The sequence below is a fragment of the Hyla sarda genome, chromosome 5 (assembly GCF_029499605.1).
Source record: "Hyla sarda isolate aHylSar1 chromosome 5, aHylSar1.hap1, whole genome shotgun sequence".
NCBI classification, from domain to species: Eukaryota; Metazoa; Chordata; class Amphibia; order Anura; family Hylidae; genus Hyla; species Hyla sarda.
This window is the reverse complement of record NC_079193.1, coordinates 154,932,588-154,954,267: the sequence shown is the minus strand read 5'-3', so window position 1 is coordinate 154,954,267 and position 21,680 is coordinate 154,932,588. Positions and strand designations below refer to the sequence as shown.

Here is a 21,680-nt window from a genome sequence, read left to right as displayed (position 1 = left end):
TGCTGTACACTTATATGTAGGCTCTGTTTCCTGTTTGTGTCATTAACTCTGGAAGAAGAAGAAAATGAAAAGCTGTGTGGGATCCGAATCCTCTCTGTCTGGTTCTGCTGTTACATCAGGAAAATAAAGTTTCACATCTTGTTTTCTTTCTACACTAAAAGCTGTTATATTGTAGTTTAGGATACTGGTAAAAAAAACTATTCGGAGCCATGCTGCGGCGTACCTGCAGCGTCCTTAATGACTTTAATGGACCAGACGAAGCCTAATAAATACTACATTGGTCTGTTTCATGCATTTATGACGTTTTTTTTGTGGGAATCAAGTAGTAGATTATGCTTTTAACCCCTTCATGACTTGGGATTTTTCCGCTTTTGCACTTTTGTTATTTCCTCCTTACCTTTAAAAAAAAACATAACTCTGTCAATTTTGCACCTAAAAATCCATATGATGGCTTATTTTTTGAGCCACCAATTCTACTTTGTAATGACATCAGTCATTTTACCCAATAATTTACAGCGAAACAGAAAAAAAATAATAATTGTGCTACAAAATTGAATAAAAAACGCCATTTTGCAAATTTTGGGGGCTTCTGTTTATACGCAGTACATTTTTCGGTAAAAATGACACCTTATCTTTATTCTGTAGGTCCATACAGTTAAAATGATACCCTACTTATATAGGTTTGATTTATTCGTACTTCTGGAAAAAATCATAACTACATGCAGGAAAATGTATACGTTTAAAATTGTCATCTTCTGACCCCTATAACTTTTTATTTTTCTGCGTATAGGGCGGTGTGAGGGCTCATCTTTTGCGCCATGATCTGAAGTTCTTAGTGGTACCATTTTTGTAATGATCGGACTTTTTGATTGCTTTTTTCTCATAGGAAACCAGTGATCAATGATTCTGCCGCTTGACTGCTCATGCCTGGATCTCAGGCACTGAGCAGTCATTCGGCGATCGGACAGCATGGAGGCAGGTAGGGACCCTCTGGCTGTCCTGTAAGCTGTTTGGGATGCCGCGATTTTGCCGTGGCGATCTCGAACAGCTCCCTGAACACCGCGTCTAAAGGGTTAATAGGGCGCGGCACCGTGATCAATGCCGCGCACTATTAGCCACGGGTCCCGGCCGTTGCTAGGTTCTGGGCCTGACCTGCTATGACGCTGGGCCACGCCGTTATAGAATGGGATCCAACCCATGACGTACATGTATGTCATGGGTCGGGAAAGGGTTAAATCTTGCAAAAAATGTAAATATTGAGGAAAAACTGTAGATTGGACGTGCTCCATAGTACACTATGTTCAGTCCATTAAAGTCAACAGGACCATCATGGGTATGCCGTAGTATATGTTGGCATACTGTACCTTTTGTCCATTCAATAAAATCTGGTTTCTTAAATCTCATGTTGATAAATGTGGCTTGTGTGTTTTAATAAATTAATGAGTACCTATCACCAAACTAAACTTTTTTTATTGTTCCTTGTGTTATTATAAGACACTTTGCTATTTACTTTCTGTTAAAATTCTCAACCTTTATATGATTTAGATGTGATTGAAAAAACAGCCACTAGGTGGCTCTGTTCTGTTCCCTGCCGCAAGTTAAACAGTGTGGTCTCCTCCTGGCAATAGGCCAAACTCAGGAAATGTGGGCAGGGCATGGCAAGGCACAGCTCTCGTAGGCTTCAGTGGCGTCACGCCTGCTGGGGAACGCCCACTTTCTCCTGCCGGGAGCTCACACAATGTGAGCAAGGAGAAAGGTATGATACAGAGCTTTATAAAGCTCAGAAAAAAAATTCAAGGGCTGGAGGGGTGTTAGGAGTAGTTAAGGAATATAATCTGAGTAGGGAATATAATCTGAGTTAGTTTAGAAAATATGGTTTAATGACAAATACACTTAAAATGTTTTCTCAATGACTATATTAGATGTTGCTCTAGTGAAAATTCACCATTACCATTATTGCCATAAACTCCAACAATAATGATGTAGCCTTCTCTTTCCACTTATAATTAGCCTCAGAAAGCCATAAATGTAGGATTTAGAACTCAGCATGAAGGTTCTTTATCTGGTGGGAGCATAATACGGTATCTAAGCAGCACCCTAGTGAATATCTGACTGGTGCACATCAGGCTTGATAAAGGCTTAAAGCAAGCCTAAATGTCACATGTTGGATTAAAATGAATCTCTCGCTAATTCCGGAAGTAGTTGTTGTTGTGTGATATTGTTGACCTCCAATCAGACTTTACCTGGTTGAGAATCCAGTGTTCTACCCCACAAGGTACATAGAGTCAGGCTGGGTTCACACATTGTAAAATGAAAAGAAAGATATGTCTGTAAAATATGTATTAAAAAAATCCTGTATTTAATCTAATAATGTGCTCTATAAAAAGCTATGGAAAAATGCATACACAGTTTGAAAGGAAATCTGTCATCAGTGTCATCTGCATTAACCTGTCAGTACAGGCAGGTAGTGCAGGTGACACTGATGAAATGATACTTACCTGGTCCTGTTTCATGCTCTGGTTCTCCCACAATCTTCTGCTGTATCTTCTTTTCCGGGGCCGACTTGGAGCCCCCTCCCGTAGGCTTGCATTGAGGGGCGGAGCGTGACGTCACACGCCGGCGCAGGCGTGACGTCACATGCCGCCCGCCCTGTAGTCGCCGGTAACCAGTCCCGGAGCGAGCACGCTTCGGGGACTGATTACAAACGGGGTGCCGTGTGCATGATCCCGGGGTCCCCAGCAGCGGGACTCCCGCAATCAGGCATCTAATCCCCTATCCTTTGGATAGGGGATAAGATGTTTAAGCACCGGAGAACCCCTTTAAGAATATGAATGAAGACTACTTCCCTACATTTTAAGTCAATCCTTCCCACTTCTAGAATGTACAAGACATATCTTTCCCCAGATTTAACATTCTTTATAATAGTTCTATGTGCCAAACCATGTATTCTAAAGTTGTCCTATGTGCCCGATCACTTTCTTTTATGCTATGTGTCAGACCACGTCTTCCACAGTTCTGTTGTGTGCCAGATCACTCCTTCCACAGTTCTGTTGTGTGTCAGATCACTCCTTCCACAGTTCTTTATGCCGGGCCATCCCTTCCACAATCATCATACCACTCATTCCCACTCCATCCCTGTCCTCTTCTGTGCTAGATTTTCTCTTATCTTTCAATAAAACTAAACAGTCTTGAGAAGTGAAATAACAATCATCTTTTTCTTTCTATGCTTTTGCTAGAAATCTGTGGCTAAAATATTTCAGTTTAATGAGTGACTTGTTATTCTAATAAAGTGCAGACCCAGAGCATTTATGAGCTACATTCTCACATATTCTTTCACCTCATATTTCAGTTGTCAGAATAGCGCTCGACTCTCTGACAAGTCAACTAATTCACAACTCAATTTAGCAGAGTTTTTTCTATAGTAAACCACTTATCAAGGGGAAAAAGTTTTACTTCACTGTAGGGATGGAATATTTAATCATTATTGGCAAAAATGTATCTCAAGACAAAGACCAATTTTTATATGTGGTACACCACCAACTCTTGGGTTACTTTGCTGTCAGTCTGAAAGCGTATTACTTGGCATAGTATGGATTATTTTTTTTGTGCCTGAGCCCTGGAGTCACGTTTCTCCTATGGGGAACAAGAAGTTAAATTCTGTTATTTCAGGTGGCTAGCCTCCTAGGCATTCGTTTAAGGCTGCCATTACTAATAAACAGAGAAAAGAACACTAAACCAGTCTACACTCAACATAAAATACTATGTTCTGGTTGTCTTGACTGTATGCATGTGTGCAAGTTAAAATTTACAGGCTACTATAATTATCTAAAATATTTATCTATTATCTGTGTAACGTTTAAAAAGGGAAACAAAAACATTTCTTTAAGAATGTGGAGCGTATAGTCTTCCAGGAAACATTGCTGTAGTCTGTAGGTAACGATTCTGTACCCTCCCCTAGTTAATGGGAAGCCATTTTCAAGTGGTTGACCCAACACGATATCATATGTAAAGATGCGGTCTGACCACATTATCACAAGGACCCAGGCAGAGTTCATTACATAGGGTTATGGAGACATTCTTAATATTCTACATATGTTACAGATGTCTTCTAATGATGGTTTTACAGATGCCTCTTAATATTAAATTAACTGGTGTTTTATGTTAATGTCCATGTAATAATTGTATTTTTCGAATAAAGCTGTACAGGCTTCCTGATTCAACTTGCAAAATATGACTTCCTGAATATCTCAGTAATAGTCGTAGATATCTGTTGTTGTTCAGCTGGTGGAATTGCATGCTTTCAAATGATAGGGCCTCTAATAATAGTTTACCTGTGGTCACAACAAATGCTGCAGAGATAGAAGACTTCTTATGTAAAAAGCTGCAGTGAGTAAGAAAGTATTCCAGTAATGATAAGTAAATGTTCATCGTAAAACCTACACTTACACATAGACTCTCCCCTTTGTTTTATTGATTTCACAACCGGAAATTGAAGGCTTTCTTCAGTACTGTGAGGCAAAATGAGTGTAGGTAGAAACACACAGTCAGGGTTTTATTAAGGCTTGTTCTGCATGGTAATTTGAATGTCAATCCAAAAAAGTAGTGGGTGGTAAAAACACAATTTCAGTATAAAACCATCTTATACCACACTGGGAAAACAAGTCTGTGATCCTGTCAACCACAATGTCACCACCAGATTTTCTGTAGAAACAGGGACATTTTTGTGTATAAATGAAGCAACCAACTCAAATCCTTGTGAACGTTCAGTTAATAAATATCATGGTCTAAACACCATTAAAAAGAATGTTAACACAAATGAGCAATTCAGTGATCCCTTAGCATTTGTGGTCAAATGCAAAACTGATTCACTCTATATGAGTATTGTAAAGTGATACATACACATGGTGAAATAAGGATTCCCTAAGCCACAATCCATATGGCAATGACTGAACTGAGGCACTGAGACTAAAGGGGATCCCCTGATTTTCCCAGGATTTACTCCTGATAGATCCACAAGTCCCAGAATGGTGACAGTAGCTCTGATGCAGTGGAAGGATCCTAAGAAATGGGTCATCAGCAGAAGGCAGCATATGGCAAGACAGGATCATGGGAACATAGCCAAGGGTTATTATGAGGAGTAAAAGAGGTATAATGTGACCTGTCGAAAGGTTATATCCAAAGCCAGGATTAGGGTTAGTAAGGAGTCAGATCAGGAACAATAACACAAGTAACAAGAACTAGGACAGGAATATTCAGATGCTGTTTACTCTAGGCAGTGGATCCTATCTAGCAGATCGGCGGCCCAGACCATCAAGGCCGGTGAAGTGACCAGGAGCCAAATCAGGAGAGGAAGTGCCTAGCAACTTAAAATGGCATTGACGGAAACTGTATTAGGAATAAATAACTCCATAAATATAGTCTCCTGCTTTTCTGGTCCTAGGCCCAAAGATTAAAAGTTGTTCATTATTGAAAACACACTTTAAAGCAGTTACCAAAATGCATACCATATTGTGCCAAGGTGATTCCTTCATCCTATATAGATTAAAGTCTATAGACGACCTTGGATTCACACATACTTTGAAATATTTTTGTCTCACTATTAGACTTCGAAACAAAGTCATTATGATGAAAATTCTAAAAATTACCGTATTTTCTAATCGGAAAAAACTGTTTTCATATAACAGTATATAGAAGCTGTATTTATTTTATAATGGTTTGACCCCAGTACTATGATTAATAATAATTCTGTTACTTATTTGTTGTCTTTCATGTTTTTGTATTCTTTCTTCAGATTTTATTCCAATTCTTTATTATTTTTTATGTTTCATGTCACGTCCTGCTTTAGAAAGTTGTGGTTTTTGGCTTCCAGTAGACAGGATGCCAACAGCTGTGTTTCACAGCAGTCCTGATTTTACGGCATAGCAGACCACATCTAACTCAGCACATTTGGCCTTTCTACCTAACCCCAAAAATTTTGCCCAGTAACTAAAACTTCAAAACCGGGAATTGTGAAATTTATTTTAAAATGGTGAAATATTCGAAAATAGAAAAGTTTACTGTTAAGAGACACAGAGTACTGCATGTCAATAGAAGAGGACAGAAGATATACACACCTTTTTCTTTATACTAGAAACATTTAGCCTTGGCGTTAGACTGTGAACAACTTGGTATCCTATAAATGTGACCATACACCTAAGAGTAAAGATGGCAGTACTCACCAATTTTAATGGGATGGGTGCTCTATGCTGGTGTGCTGACCCTTCCACAATATTTATCGAGATCACATTTATAGAGAACACATACAGGCTTGGCTAAAATATTCATATATATATTAGGTAAATTTAAGTTCAGTTCTACTTGTTTAATGCAGTCATCTCAACGGACAAATATTCGCACCTATTCACAGGGTCGGTGAAATGTATCTATTCAGAAGATATCTTAATGTTCCTTTATTAAAACCGGGGTCCCTTGTCACCCGAGTGAATGCAATGGCAGCACGCATGCATGCTCCCCCTTTTATTTAAAAGGGACTGCAGAAGATAGCCAAGTACAGACCCATAAAAAGTAATGGAATAACAGCCAAACATGCCAGCAGCATTCAATCACAGGACAAGGGACCTCGTTCTCATGATCACTGGAGGGCTCAGTGGTTGTGGCTCCCACAGATCAGATACTTTGCATGTATTCTTAGTGATATGTTTTAATCTTGAAATAAACCTTGCAGCTTTTTATTGGTAGAAGCACATTTGCCTAGTTCTGAATAATCCAATTATGTAGCAGAAGTACTAGCAGATATTTTGTAATATTTAAAATTCTCTATGCTTTCCCCATAAACCTGCCTGACTGGTTGTTATCAGATGTATTATGGGTGCTATTATAATACAGCCACTGGCTTTTGTATAATTGTGAATACTGGAGGAAACAAATTGCTGTAAAAGGGTGCATTCACACATTCGTATATTTGTTGCAGATCTGCAGTAGATTTGTTATTGCAGATTTTACTGACCATTGATTTCAATGGACAGCAAAATCTGCTGAAGCAAATCTGCAGCAGATCTGCAGAAAAAATATGCACGTGTGATGAAAGGTGCAGGCTAGCTAAAAGTAGTAGTTCCTCAGAGAAAGAGATGGTCGTGATGTGACTAAAGAGGCTTAAATTTGCTCCAGGAGGTACACTAAGTAGGGGTTTGTGCTCTCTTTCTCTCTCTTCTGGCCTTAATTTTACTGGACCTAGGAGATACTTTAGACTCTAGACTAGGTGTAACAGTCTGCCAAGCAGGAGCAGAGCTAAGAGAGATTTTCCTCAGGCATAAGATGAACTCATACTGAACTTGTGTGGTATCCCGGTACAGGACATGGCCCTGTACCATCCCTAAGTCCCCTCAGCAAGAGTCCCTGCAGTCCATAGGGCTCTCCTGCAATGTATTACGCATATTGTTCATTGTATATAAAGTTGTACAAATGTATAGGACCTTCCTGGATCATGTGATCTACTGTCATGTGATGTACCCAGAGTTCCCTGGGTACAGGACCTACAGGCTTTTCAACCAATGGGCTTTAGTCCAGCCTCCTTAGTATATAAGGGGCTGTAGTCTCTAAATTCACTCTCTTAGTTCCTGGCTACAAAGCAAGAACAATCTCTGCACCTACTTAATTCATCTCATCTAGGCCAAAGCCTAAAGAACCTGCATCCACTTCAAAACGTGAGTTATCAAGCTCTACCTACAATTTCTAGTGACTACTACTCAACTCAAGAATACAATTAGTAGCACAGTGGCCTGCATAAATCATCTCAATACTACAAGTCCCAGCAAGCCTGTGAGGAATCCTGCATCCCAGTTGCCTCTAGAGAAACTGCATAACTCTAAAGACTGTTCCATAAGAAGTTTAAGTAAAAGTTCCAGTTATCGCACAATTCCTGCTGTGGTCATTTCTTTGTTGCCTGCCGTTTCTGGGTTTGTTGTCGACAGGGCCTTACACAGAAAGCAACCACATCCTGGCGTCACGACTAATCAGGGGTTAATAACACCTTACCCCACAGGGTTTATACCACCAGTAGATGAAGAGACGGCACTGCTCAGTATTGCAATGTAGTATAGTCAGGTGCGGAGTAATAGTGGCTAGTCGGACAGTCCCCCTATCCAGTATTTGAGTTGATGGAGGTGCTAGGATATAATATATAGCAATAAATGAATGTAACAAGTATTAAAGACTTGAAAGAAAAAAATCTGCACTCACCACGGGATTCACAACTCGATGTTCCTCTGACTGGGAACGACCGGGGACTTAGGGTGCGTTCCCACCTGGCGTATTTGCTGAGTATTTGCTGCTGCATATTTTATTTTCCCATTGAAGTCTATGGGTAGGAAAATACGCAGCAGCAAATACGCAGCAAATACGCAGCAAAATACGCCAGGTGGGAACGCACCCTTAGGCAGCAGACTTGTGTGGCACTCAGAGGCAATATTTAATTAATACCACCAGACCCTGCTTCATCATTGCAACACCCCGGCACCACACTCGTTTGGGTCCTGCCCTCTGGCAAGAGGGGTTTGGACTAGGTACTCTTCCCTCTGCATAAAAGATTACTTGGGCAACATGTTGTGTGACTGATGGATCACTCATCTGCAAATGTATTAAATAAATGCAAATTCTTAATCCTCACACCGTTGAGAGACTTTTGTGTATGCTCTTATGGCAGTGTGATGTGCAAAAACAGTTATGCACATCCCCTCACAGTACCCCTTTACACAGATTTCGGTAGTTATCAGAGAGTTTTTTCAGCCACACGACAACTTCTCATTCATTGTAGCTGGAACACAGGTACTGTATTACTGCAAGAAAAATATTGTGTCTGCCCTCCTGCTATTGTAACAGTGTTTGCATCTATAATTTATGAGCCATATTCAAGTCAATAAACAGTGCTTTAGCTTGATGATCCAGGTTCCAAATATGAAATATCTACCAGTCCCTACCAGGGCTCCCATGCCATGTACAGTGCAGCTCTCCTATGTTGCATAAGGGAATTTGGGCAACCTCTAGGAGCAGGAGCAGAAATTACATAGCCATAACAAAAGAATTCGAAGGCACTCACCATCTGTAATGTGTCTTCTTCTTTATTGCTGATGCAAATACATACAGGTATACGGCGGCTGCATGCTGCTACGAGTGAGTAGATGCCAGTGCGCTCAGAGCGCACTGGCGTCTACTCACTCGTAGTGGCATGCAGCCGCCGTATACCTGTATATATTTGCATCAGCAATAACGAAGAAGACACATTACAGATGGTGAGTGCCTTCAAATTCTTTCATTATGGATATATCTATACCTTGTCAATTTCCATGAATGAGCACCACCACATTATTGGGGAGATTTATCAAAACCTGTGCAAAGGAAAAGTTGCCCAGTTGCCCATAGCAACCAATCAGATTGCTTCTTTCATTTTGCAGAGGCCTTGTTGAAAATGAAAGAAGCGAGCTGATTGGTTGCTATGGGCAACTGGGCAACTTTTCCTCTGGACTGGTTTTGATAAATCTCCCCCTATGTGCGCTGAATACTTTCTCCGTTATAAGTCTGTTAGCTGCATTTGAACACAGAAGGTATACCTGCAGTGCCTGCATCTTTCTATTACCTATTCCTGGATTTCGAGAAATGACATAGGCCTGTCATTGACTAGTAGTCCCTGTGATCATCATGCAGTCTTTTCTGATCACATATTATACTATTACTTTTTACGTATTTAAATATCATTGCATATAACTTAATAGTTGATCCATTTTACTGTGTACATACTATTTCCTTGTTGTTTTTTTCTTATAAATATTTGCTCTTTCCTGGAACATTTACAAAGGTTAATGTTTACCAATAGGGTGACAAGAGAGGACAGAGATTTGAACTTTGGTGAAGGAAACAAAGAGTACATGTGCATTGGTAATAGAGAGGTTCTGATAATGTCATGCTGATAGGTGCATCTGCTAGGTCTGATAATGGCTTTATTATGTTTGCATGTGGAAAGTCAGCTCAGGTAGCTACAAGAAATATGCATTGTAATGTTAGCCTTTCAGCACTTACTGAGCTTGTCCAGGTATGATTAGGTAGTGATGCAACAGGAAATATAAAGTTGGAGGAGTGCAAAGTTACCTTCAGCAGAAGGAAATGAATCACACAGCAATAAGAAGCACTTGTCTATCAACATGACCTACCGTGTACCTTCAGCCTGAGTCAACCCACACAGGCCGACATTTATCATTGCCTTTAGACAGCTTTTTGTGTCTAGAAAAGGCACAAAAAAGGCGCAAGCAGGGTTTATTTGCGCCTTTTTTGCGCCTTTTGATTTGGTTTCTGCTGATTTTGACTTGCAATCCACTGATTTTGGCAATACACATGATATGGAAGGGTCTTATGAACTGCTCCTTTTTGTGAAAAGGCGCAAAAACGGTGCAAAGCCACTGAAAAGTCTTTAAAACTACACCAGCCCAGACTTAGCTTATCTTTTTGGCGTATGTGAAGAGAGAAATTTCAGAAAATGTGACCTGCACAAAATGTATCAAATGCTCTGTGACCATTTAATAAATGTGGTGTTCCTACACATTACCAGCACACGAAAAAAAGGTGTAAAAAAATGCTTCACTTACACCTACAATGATAAATGCCGGCCATAGAGAACGGCCTAAATAGCTATCCCTTAAGGCATTCTCATGCTAGAAATGCATAGTATTGGAATTTACAAGCATGAGTGATCCGATATTAATATTCCATGGATGTAAAAAATGTGAATTATTTTGTACTGTTTACCTTGAGACCATATTTCAACAATATACAAAGGAAGATACTGTAAGATTGGAAGATATCTGAGGGGGTTAGTAGACGCTATAGGCAATACATAATTGCTACAGGAGGCTGTCACCGATTGTCAGTCTAAAAAATCTTTCTGAAATGGAAAATGAACCGTCTTGTCACGTGGGTGACATTGTGGCATATTATGGGTTATTAACAGCAAAGTTTGTGCTATCCTCTGTATTTAACTATATTATACTTATATACAAACATATAATACATCACTGAAAAGCTGTCTGTGGAGCTTGTCTGGTGCAAAATAACTGAGATTGCAGCGAGCCCGGGAATATAGCCCCGCTAGCTACTTCTGGCCTGTTTTAGAGATCTGTATGAACTCAGACTGATCAAAACTGTTGATATATTTCTACGACATTTCAAATTTTTTTTCTAATGTCAGGTATACTTTAACTGAAAAATATAACATGCTACCTCCTGGTGGTAGCCACACAATTTTTTAAGCCTTGTGAAAAAATAGTTTGCTGAGTGCATGTGGCAAAGTGTAGGTTTACACTCCAGGCAATTTCACCCAACGGTAATATGACTGAATTTTAGGGTTCATGGAACTTAAAGGGGTACTCAGGCCCTAAGACATCTTATCCCCTATCCAAAGAATAGAGGATAAGATGTCTGATCGCGGGGGTCCCGTCGCTGGGGACCCCCGGAATCTAGCATGCAGCACCCACCTGTGAGCACTGCAGGAAGCGCTGGAGGCTCCAAGACTTATGCCTCTCGACCACGGGGACGGAGTATGGTCTTATGCCTCCCGACCACGGGGACTGAGTATGGTCTTATGCCTCCTGACCATGGGGACGGAGTATTGTGACATCACGACTCCACCCCCTCCTGACATCACACCCCGTCCCCTCAATGCAAGTCTATGGGAGTGGGCGTGGTGGTCATCACACCCCCTCCCATAGACTTTTATTGAGGGGGCGGGGTGTGATGTCATATGGGGGCGGAGTAGTGATGTCATGATACTCCGTCCCCATGGTCGGGATACATAAGACTTGGAGCCTCCAGCGCTTCCTGCAGTGCTCACAGGTGGGTTCTGCATGCTAGATTGCGGGGGTCCCGCCGCGTTTAGACATCTTATCCCTTAACCTTTGGATAGGGTATAAGATGTCTTAGGGCCGGAGTACCCCTTTAATATTGTAGTACAACCACCATCTAAAATCATACTACAGAGTGCATTAGTACATAGTCAGCCTCTGTGCACTGCTATACCCCTGTACTCCGTGAGCAATAGTCTTCACTAGAAGCAATACTACTAATGGGAAATACTCCTGTTCATACAGAACCCAATGAGACTTGCTACAACTATATATTTAAATTCTGGTAGAATCAGTATATAGATATATATCCTCTCTTAAAGGCAGTGAATGGGTGAAAAAAATTGTAATTTCCAGCTGTGATTCTACTTCTTTAGCAATGCCTGTTCAAGAACCGAGTTTCTGTATACACACAGTTATCTGTAAACTTCCTGTGTAGCCCCAGCAGCTGTGTAATACACGCATTTCTGCTGAAAGATACAGACCTCAGAAAATTAATGCAGAAAGGAATGCATTGTACCACTGTCTGCGACTTAGGTTTGGCCTTTTAATATCCTATACAGTACATGGAGAAGGTCACAATGTCCTACACTGGGTTTACTCGATACAATACAACACAAAAAACATGAGACATCTCCACACTTTTTTTTTATTAGTCTCTTGACAGCAGAAATGCATCTACAGCACTGCGGTGCTACTGGACAACCGATATGCGGGCTTAAGTGGCACTTGCAACTGAATGGTGGTGGTGCTCTGGCTCGTGCAGTATATAGCAATGGAAATATTTACCAGAAGAAAAGAAAAAAGCCGGTCACTCACCAAAGTCCATCTTCTAGCTTTTATTGCAGCATAAGATACTCGCAGATAAACAGAGGGAGAGGGAAGAAGTGGGGGGGGGGGGGTACAAAGGCAACAAGCTCCGTTTCGCACTTAACAAGTGCTTCCTCCGGCCATTGGCCGGAGGAAGCACTTGTTAAGTGCAAAATGGAGCTTGTTGCCTTTGTACCCCCCGCTTCTTCCCTCTCCCTCTGTTTATCTGTGAGTATCTTATGCTGCAATAAAAGCTAGAAGATGGACTTTGGTGAGTGACTGGCTTTTTCTTTCTTCTGGTGAACTTTTTTTTATTAGGACCATCCCCCGAACTGGACAGTTGTAGACAGTGAAATTTGTCAACAGGAATAATTGTTCTTGTCACGTCAAAGTAATGTAGTTATTTCCACGCAATACCGGTGTTAACTTTTGTAGGTGAATAAACTCTATCTGTAGGATATGAAAATATAGAATATCTTTATAACCATTTACAGAGACAATTATCAACAAGTGCTCAGTAAGTTACACAACAGTGTTGGGTTACAGCCTTCTGTGGTGGAGAAGTGTAAAATAGGAACCTTCCTACATAAATAATGTACAAACCTTTGTCATGTCTGTCATCCAGTTACCATTTCATTCTGTTTAACACTCAAGGGATCAGAGTTCATTCTCTGTCAAGTCAGAATGATCATTAGTAGAGAAAAGGCCCTGGTGTCTGAATAGTTAAAGCCTATGTGCTGTGGTCCCTGTTTAACTAAACCCTTAGCAGATTTTGGTTGGTACACTCAATCATGCTAGTTTTAGAACCCAAGATTTTTTGAAGAGCTATATATTCTCAAGACTGCACTTAAACTGGACACCGTATGGTCTGGCTGTCTAATCTGGAGTGCTTCTTATCACAGCAGCCAGGCTATGTTTTCTAGGTCCTCTTACAGCAGTAGTTTACAGCAGACAGCAGACTGTTTATTGTGGACTTCTCTCCTTGTATAAAATTAGTCTGATAGTATAGACTGGTCAGAGAAGATTTGAATAGAGGAGATCGCACTCACCACATCAGCTCAGAGTTCTTTATAATGACATGTGTGGCAGGTACAGGGGACTCAGACGCGTAGGCGCCTCCATGGGACAGTGTCCGTTTTGTGCGGCAAGAACACTTCGTCTAGCCAACGCTCTTGGCTAGACGAAATGTTCTTGCCGCACGAAACGGACACCGTCCCATGGAGGCGCCCCCACGTCTGAGTCCCCTGTACCTGCCACATATGTCATAATAATATGACTATAATGATAGTATAGTCTGACGATATTCCCCTTCATGGCAGCAGGTTGGCTGTGTAGTCTGGACCTCCCCCAATAACAGCAGTCTGAGCTAGGGTTTCCCGAAAACCTAGTTTGACTATGAAGTCCTGACCTCCATATATAGGAGCCCTCTATTTCTATAGTTTGATGGTATCCCACCCTCATAACAGCAGGCTGGCTGTGTAGTCTAAACCTCCCCATATAACAGTAGTCTGGATAAATAGGCTGGAGTATTCCCATAATCTAGTCTGACTATAAAGTCCAGACCTTATAAGAGCACTTTATTTCTATAGTGTAAATCTTCTTTTATCTATGTAGAGGAGGACAGCACCAGGATCCGCCGTGCTCGAGGATCATGTAAATCCAATGGTAGAAAGAAGGAATCTGGGCACCAGCGACTTGGATGCAAATAAAGATTTATTAACAACACGTTACAAGACTCGTTTCGGCAGTTGATAGCCTTTCTCAACACGTCTTGTAACGTGTTGTTAATAAATCTTTATTTGCATCCAAGTCGCTGGTGCCGGGATTCCTTCTTTCTATTAAATCTTCTTTTATACCAGAAATAGTCTGAATTAGTAAACTAGAAGCATATTTTAAATTTTGTCTTAATCAGTCTATGATTCTTACTGGTATATTTCTAAGTTGCTTGTGTTTTTTGTTGTTTCTCTTACAGTTTGTTTGGGAAATGACAACAAGTTGACACAGATTGCTACCGCGGAAGATCACTACAACTTTATGAAGAGAATGTACAATGGATGTCAGGTGGTGCTTGGAAATCTGGAAATCACCCACTTAAAACGAAATCATGACATGTCTTTTCTCCAGGTATGTGGCTGAAATTAATTCTCCAGGGTATGTTACATATGAAACAATTACATTGACGTGATCTAAGGTGATACAAGGTGCTCAAGCCCAAGTGCAGTTGTGCACCTACGTTGGAGGGGAGGACCTGCACCTATGGATCACAATATGGTTTCACTACTGTGGTTATGTTACATATGAGGAGTTATATAACATTATATAACATTAGATAAAACAAGTGCTATAAACAAAAACAATATTGTGATTGTGAGTGAAATGCATTTCTCCATACTTTTTTCACCAAAATTCCCACGGCACACATCTAGGGAGAGATTTATCACAACCTGTCCAGAGGAAAAGTTGCTGAGGTGTCCATAGCAACCAATCAGATCGCTTCTTAAATTTTTTAGAGTCCTTTTAAAAAAAGATTGAAGCGGATTTTGATAAAATAACCCCCCAAAGTACATAAGGCCCAATGTGTGCAGGAACAAGCAGCAAGTGTTCAATTCCCCTACCAGAACTCTCACTTTACGGCCCCATTCACACTACGGAATTGCTGTGGAATTTCCGGGCTGAATTCTGTGCAATTTCGCGGTGTGAACTTTAACATTAGTGTGAACGGGTGTCCACGAGACCCGTTCACACTGCGGAATTTCAGTGGCGGACATTTCCGCCGCTGAAAGTGTTCCGCGCAAAGAAAGAACATGTTCATTCTTTGCGCGGATTCCGCGAGCACTGCATAGCCATCAATGGTGACGGCTCAGTGCCCCGCGGCCCCAGTGCCGAAGTACTAAACTCCAAACACTACAATGTGAGCGGGCTCAGCTATATCAATTAGAGAAGGGGTGCTGCTATACGTATCAACGTAATACAATATCCAAAAAGAAAAAGAAACACGCAAAACAGCGCACACCCATAGATATCAAAAGAGTACTTTTATTAATACATGAATCAAAGAGACAGACAAGATTGTTTTAAAAACATTTAAAACAGGCCTAAGCAGCCAAAGCACAAAAAACGGGGTGAGCTCCCTCAACAAAGGGATCCCCACCCAGGGCACATGCCTAATACAGTACATCAATATCGTCCCTATGTCATACAAATAAACTACCGCATGACACTAAATTCATCACAACAGCCCATATACAACCTGTATTCTCATGTAGCAAGTAGTGGTGAAGTGACACAGGACGGTAAATGGAGGTGTTACCAGGCAAGTGCCCCCCTAAAGACCCCACGCGTTCCGTTGCCCGTCGGCAACTTCCTCAGGGGTGTTGTGCTTCTATTTCCCTACATCTGTCTTATATACACTCCATAATCAATTTAATTACAAAGGTCTGTTTGACCAGAAGGAGATACCTGTGAGTCTCTGTGGTTTCATGTCCGAACTCTACTTCCGGGTCTCCTACCCGGGCGCTGTCGCTCGCTTGAACTTCCGGGTCGTGCCCATAGCTCCACATATCAACCACTCCATAATCCAAACTTCCGGATCACACCCACAACTCTAAAACGTCATCCACACATGCGCACTCCATACTACAAAATTCATTACTTGCGCTTGCGCAGTGCGCTCCAGATTACACTTAGTCATTCATTCATTCTTGGGCTACGTCCTGACAATCCCCTATGTATAACATTTGTAGCTGTGCGCTTCACTATGGTCACAAATTAATTCATCTATAGTCTTTCAAATAGTGGTTCCCCAGTACTATGTGTTTCAATAAACCAATATTATAAACAAAAAATACATATATATAGAAAATTTTATAGACAATTTAAGATCAATGAATAATGATAATAAAATTATACTACTAAAAAATGGTTAAATAGCAATATATATATAATTCATATCCCCAAATAAATTCGTACACCATTCCCTATATGAATTCATGATAATACATCCAAGTGATTATAACTCCCAGTGAGTATAAATTATAAATTAACGTAAATACAAAATCACATAAATTACACATAGTGTTACAAAGGCTATATAGGTAATAATAATATAGTGTTAAAATATAAAAAATATATATATATATAATAAAAAAATAAAAAAAAATAAAAAAAAATTATAATAAATAATAATAAATATCAACTGAAATAGTTTATATTATAATCATAGGTAATTCTTATACCATTATTATTATGTATCATCAATAGGAACCATTTGTTTGTTATTTCAAGTGTTTACCATACTTAATACAGGCGTAACCATAGTGACAAGTACGCACTAAGGAGCCCATAAAATGGGGCCCAGTATTGCTGTATAACCCCGATGAGATACCTATTTTCTCCCACATAATGTAATAGAGTACATGATTAGGCAAAGGGGAACGCACCCCAACATATCTCGATAAGAACCACAACATACATAGACCCACATTATTTCATCATATCATACCACATGTACACATAATTCACACAGTACCACACAGTTATTCTTCATCCTCTACCTATTAGACCACAGGTATCTCCTTCAAACTCAGTATATTATCATGTAACTATATTTTGTTGAACAGACTAGTTATTTATAACCAATTAATCAAAGACTAGTGTCATATGTATGTACAGTATACATAGTGCAGCCAAATATAACCCCCACCAGCTCGCCCCACCCCAACATATTTCTGGTGATTCTTGCTTTGGAGGGCAAAAAACATTTCCAAAAGCCTATTGTCCATTATCTCCCGTTTCACCCATCAATATGAGCACATTCTGAGTTGTTCCCAGACATAGCGTTTCTTAGTGTTACCCATCAATATGAACACATTCCCCATATCTTCTACACATAACATATCCTAGGGAGTCCAAGTCTCCTCCGTGGCCAGGATCGTATTCTCATAGGGACTAAATTAAAGTACTAAACTCGGCGGCGGCCGCAGGGTGGAATCTCCGCTCGTGAGAATTCTGTAGTGTGAACGGGGCCTACCAGAGCTTTTTTAGATATGAAGGCCGACCTGTGATTGGCCATTGTGGGAAAAACCAGCCAGTTTAGATTTCAGGCAGATTGATAAATTTAGGCAAGTGTCAGTCAGGGCTGGACTTGGGATGAAAACCAGCCCTGGAAATAATTGCATACCAGCCCCACAGCACTGCGTCAGCCACCGACAGCCACACACAGATTTTCCCTTTACAGTACACTGCGCATCTATCAAGGAAATAAATAGCTACTGTATTGCAATTGGAGCCATTTTACTTTGTATAAATATATACAGTCATGGCCGTAAATGTTGGCACCCCTGAAATTTTTCTAGAAAATTAAGTATTTCTCACAGAAAAGGATTGCAGTAACACATGCTTTGCTGTACACATGTTTATCCCCTTTGTATGTATTGCAACTGAACCAAAAAAAAAAGGGAGGAAAAAAGCAAATTGGACATAATGTCACACTAAACTCCAAAAATGGGGTGGACAAAATTATTGGCGCCCTTTCAAAATTGTGGAAAAATAAGATTGTTTCAAGCATGTGATGCTCCTTTAAACTCACCTGGGGCAAGTAACAGGTGTGGGCAATATAAAAATCACACCTGAAAGCAGATAAAAAGGAGAGAAGTTCACTTAGTCTTTGTATTGTGTGTCTGTGTGTGCCACACTAATCATGGACAACAGAAAGAGGAGAAAAGAACTGTCTGAGGACTTGAGAACCAAAATTGTGCAAAAAATATCAACAATCTCAAGGTTACAAGTCCATCTCCAGAGATCTAGATATGCCTTTGTCCACAGTGCTCAACATTATCAAGAAGTTTGTCACTGTAGCTGATATCCATTAACCCCTTCCATATTAAAAGTTTAAATCACTCTCCTTTTCCCATTTTCCATATAAAAAATAATAAAAATAAACATATTTGGTATCGCCGCATGCGTAATTGTCCCAACTATTAAATTATTAAGTTTCTGATCTTGCACTGGGAACGGCATAAATTCCCAACACAAAAATTGCTGATTTTGGTCACATCACATCCCAAAATAAAAACATAATAAAATGTAACAAAAACTATATAAAAAAAGGGGGGTGGAGTAATGCATTTTCAGTTTCAGTTTACGGCCAAGCACAGCCTAAAGTTTTGGCTTTGGCCATATTGTCATATTGGGAGTGTATGGGGAGGGCAAAAAGGGATTTCATACCTTATAAAACCTGACTTTAGTATCCGAACATGCTGCTTCAATTTTCTCAAAAAAACATTCTTTTATTAACACAAGCTATAATCGTTTGTAGAGAGAGGTCATATTTTTCTCCTTTTGGCTGGAAAAGGAATTATCACTGCCAGTAGGATAAAGTGACTCCGTTTTGGAAGTGTGATATGATAGTTGCCACGTAAACAGTTAGCTGCCATTTTACAGTACGGCATTTTCAGCACTTCGGTAAAAATAAGAAAATTGGTAATCCAAGACCAAAAGGACAACCTTACATGACCACAATGTATGGTTAAATGTCCCCCATACAGCCTTTAAAGCATACAGAGGATTTATTTACATAAATGACATAAAGCCAATTCAGGACTCAATAGATTCTATAAAGTATCTTGAGGGATGTGAAAAAAAGGTTTAAAAAAAATGGCAACTAGGGGTCTCTGTCTTTTTAATTTTGCAAATGAACCTTGAAAGTCCAGCCTTTTTGGTCCATCAAAAAAAGGACCAAAATATCTGAGGGGAGGGGGGAGGGAAGTGTGGTTCTCTCCATTCAGTACCTCAGGGGGGAGAAGAGGAGCTCATTATGCTACATGGGAAATGCTCGAGCCTCTCAGAGAAATGCAGAAAATCTCATCACAGTAACACGTAGAACATATTCGTATTTTACATATTAACACATGCATATTATTATGTATACAGGTCTTGGGGCACATTGCAACACTGATTTTAAGCATTTTATTTTTTAATTTCTTACTAGCAGTAACACTTTAAGTCTGTTGTTGTCTAGGGCCATGAATCCTGCTATAAAGGATGTCTCCATAATATTGTACAAAAAATTTTATAAAAAATGACAATCAAAAAATAGAAATAGATTAGAAAAAATAAAATGTTTCAGTATCTGGCTCAAATCAGTAAGAAAAAAAAATTCAGGTGACACATTCCCATCTGAAGAAGATGTATTCAATTCAGCATAAGCGAGATGATTACAGCAGCACATTGCTAGCACAAAGAAATATATGAAATATGATATGCTATATTGCTATAGTGAAAAATTGATCTTCTTAGCTTACCATTTGGCCAAACAGCATGTACCATCCCACCATGATAAGGTGACCTCATTGGGACGGACCCTACACTATGAATATGCCTCTGAGCATTCAGTTACCAGGCTTGCAAGGCCGGAGACATCCAGCACCTTATAAAATGGGTGGGGTGCACGAACCAACATGGAGGTAGCCACTTCCCCCATATGTACAATAGCACATACTGATACACAACTATTGCATGGACCAGGCATACAGGTGCACACTGCTAAGGGTAAACAAACACAAGTGAGAGAATTATAGTAGCCTACTGCTAGCACAAAGAAATATATGAAATATGATATGCTACATTGCAATAGTGAAAAATTGAGGTTCTTAGCTTACCATTTGGCCAAATAGCATGTACCATCCCACCACGATAAGGTGACCTCATTGGGACGGACCATACACTATGTATATGCCTCTGAGCACTCAGTTACCAGGCTTGAAGGTCTTCAATTCAGCATAGATATATAAGATAGCAACCTAATTCTCAGTGAAAGATGTGAAACAGTATATACCAAGAAGGTATAGGGGATTTTCATATTTGCTGGTAAGATTTCATAGACGTTAAATTGTATTGTTACTTTTCATACATTTTTTTTCTTCTTGATGTCAATAACTGGGTGCACATCTTATAACTTACCTGGACTTGTACTTGATGCCCATGCAGGATATACAAGAAGTGGGAGGATATGTTCTTATTGCTGTAAATGCTGTTAGGAGCATTCCATTGGTCAACCTTAGAATTATCCGAGGTAACAATTTGCATAAGGGATCTGCACTCTCCATCGTTTCGAACTTCCAGGATAAGAATGCAAACATTGGTTTGGAGAATCTGCCTATGAGAAATTTACAAGGTATGCAACGAGGGTCCCTTTTCTTTGTTTCATAGGAAATACTTTATTATGCCCTCAAATATAATAATACATTTAAATGGGTTTCCTAACATTCAAAAAATGTGGTCTCTGGTAGGATTTGTGACGAAATAATAAATTAAGCTATACTCAGCAGTTTAATCCACAACTGCTTTCTCTCCATCTCCTCATGGGGACATAACATATATATATATATGTATATATATATATATATATGTATGTTATGCCAGGAGAGGACTCTGTGGGGATATCTGTAATGGGTTTATTATGAGGGTTTTAGTCCCTAATATGTCACATGGCTTGAGAGGTGAAGACCAATACTATGTGAGAATTTTGTAACATTGCAAAAAAAAAAGTATAGTTCTTTGGAATATAGCTTTTAGTTTCAGTAGAAAAAGGTATTTTGTTTATAGTCACTGTGCCTTTAGAATTGTGCTTTTTATTTAGGCTTTAGCTTGTTGCTTTACTGCTATTCTTGTAGTTCTTGCGTCTTGGGACAGGTGGCATCTTAGGTATAAGTCTTGCCAGTGTCCCTTGAGGAGCTTGTCCTATTAAACTGAGCAAACTGACAAGGATCTTCACGGGGAAGGACCATGGTATATGTGCGGAATTCCGCTCTACTTATTTTGATGGACTTTGCTGGAACACAGCCATGCTGGCGTATCCAGGAGAAACTGGACCAGGAGCTGGAGGCTGGAGGCAAACAATGCCCAGTTTTCTTTTGCAATTCACTTCTCCCAAATAGTATTGTAAAACCTGATAATCCTTTTGTGAACTTCATCCCTGCGGTAGGA

The 21,680-nt window shown here is 40.0% G+C and overlaps 1 protein-coding gene across 1 annotated transcript in view; it reads left to right on the top strand.

Annotated features, from left to right (window-relative positions):
• Positions 1 to 21,680, top strand: part of LOC130273542 (epidermal growth factor receptor-like) — a 221,210-nt gene that overhangs the window by 123,130 nt on the left and 76,400 nt on the right. Inside the window, exons 2-3 of the mRNA XM_056520539.1 lie at positions 14,668 to 14,819; positions 20,682 to 20,868. Of these exons, the coding sequence (XP_056376514.1) occupies positions 14,668 to 14,819; positions 20,682 to 20,868 (339 nt within the window). The remainder of the gene's footprint in view (positions 1 to 14,667; positions 14,820 to 20,681; positions 20,869 to 21,680) is intronic.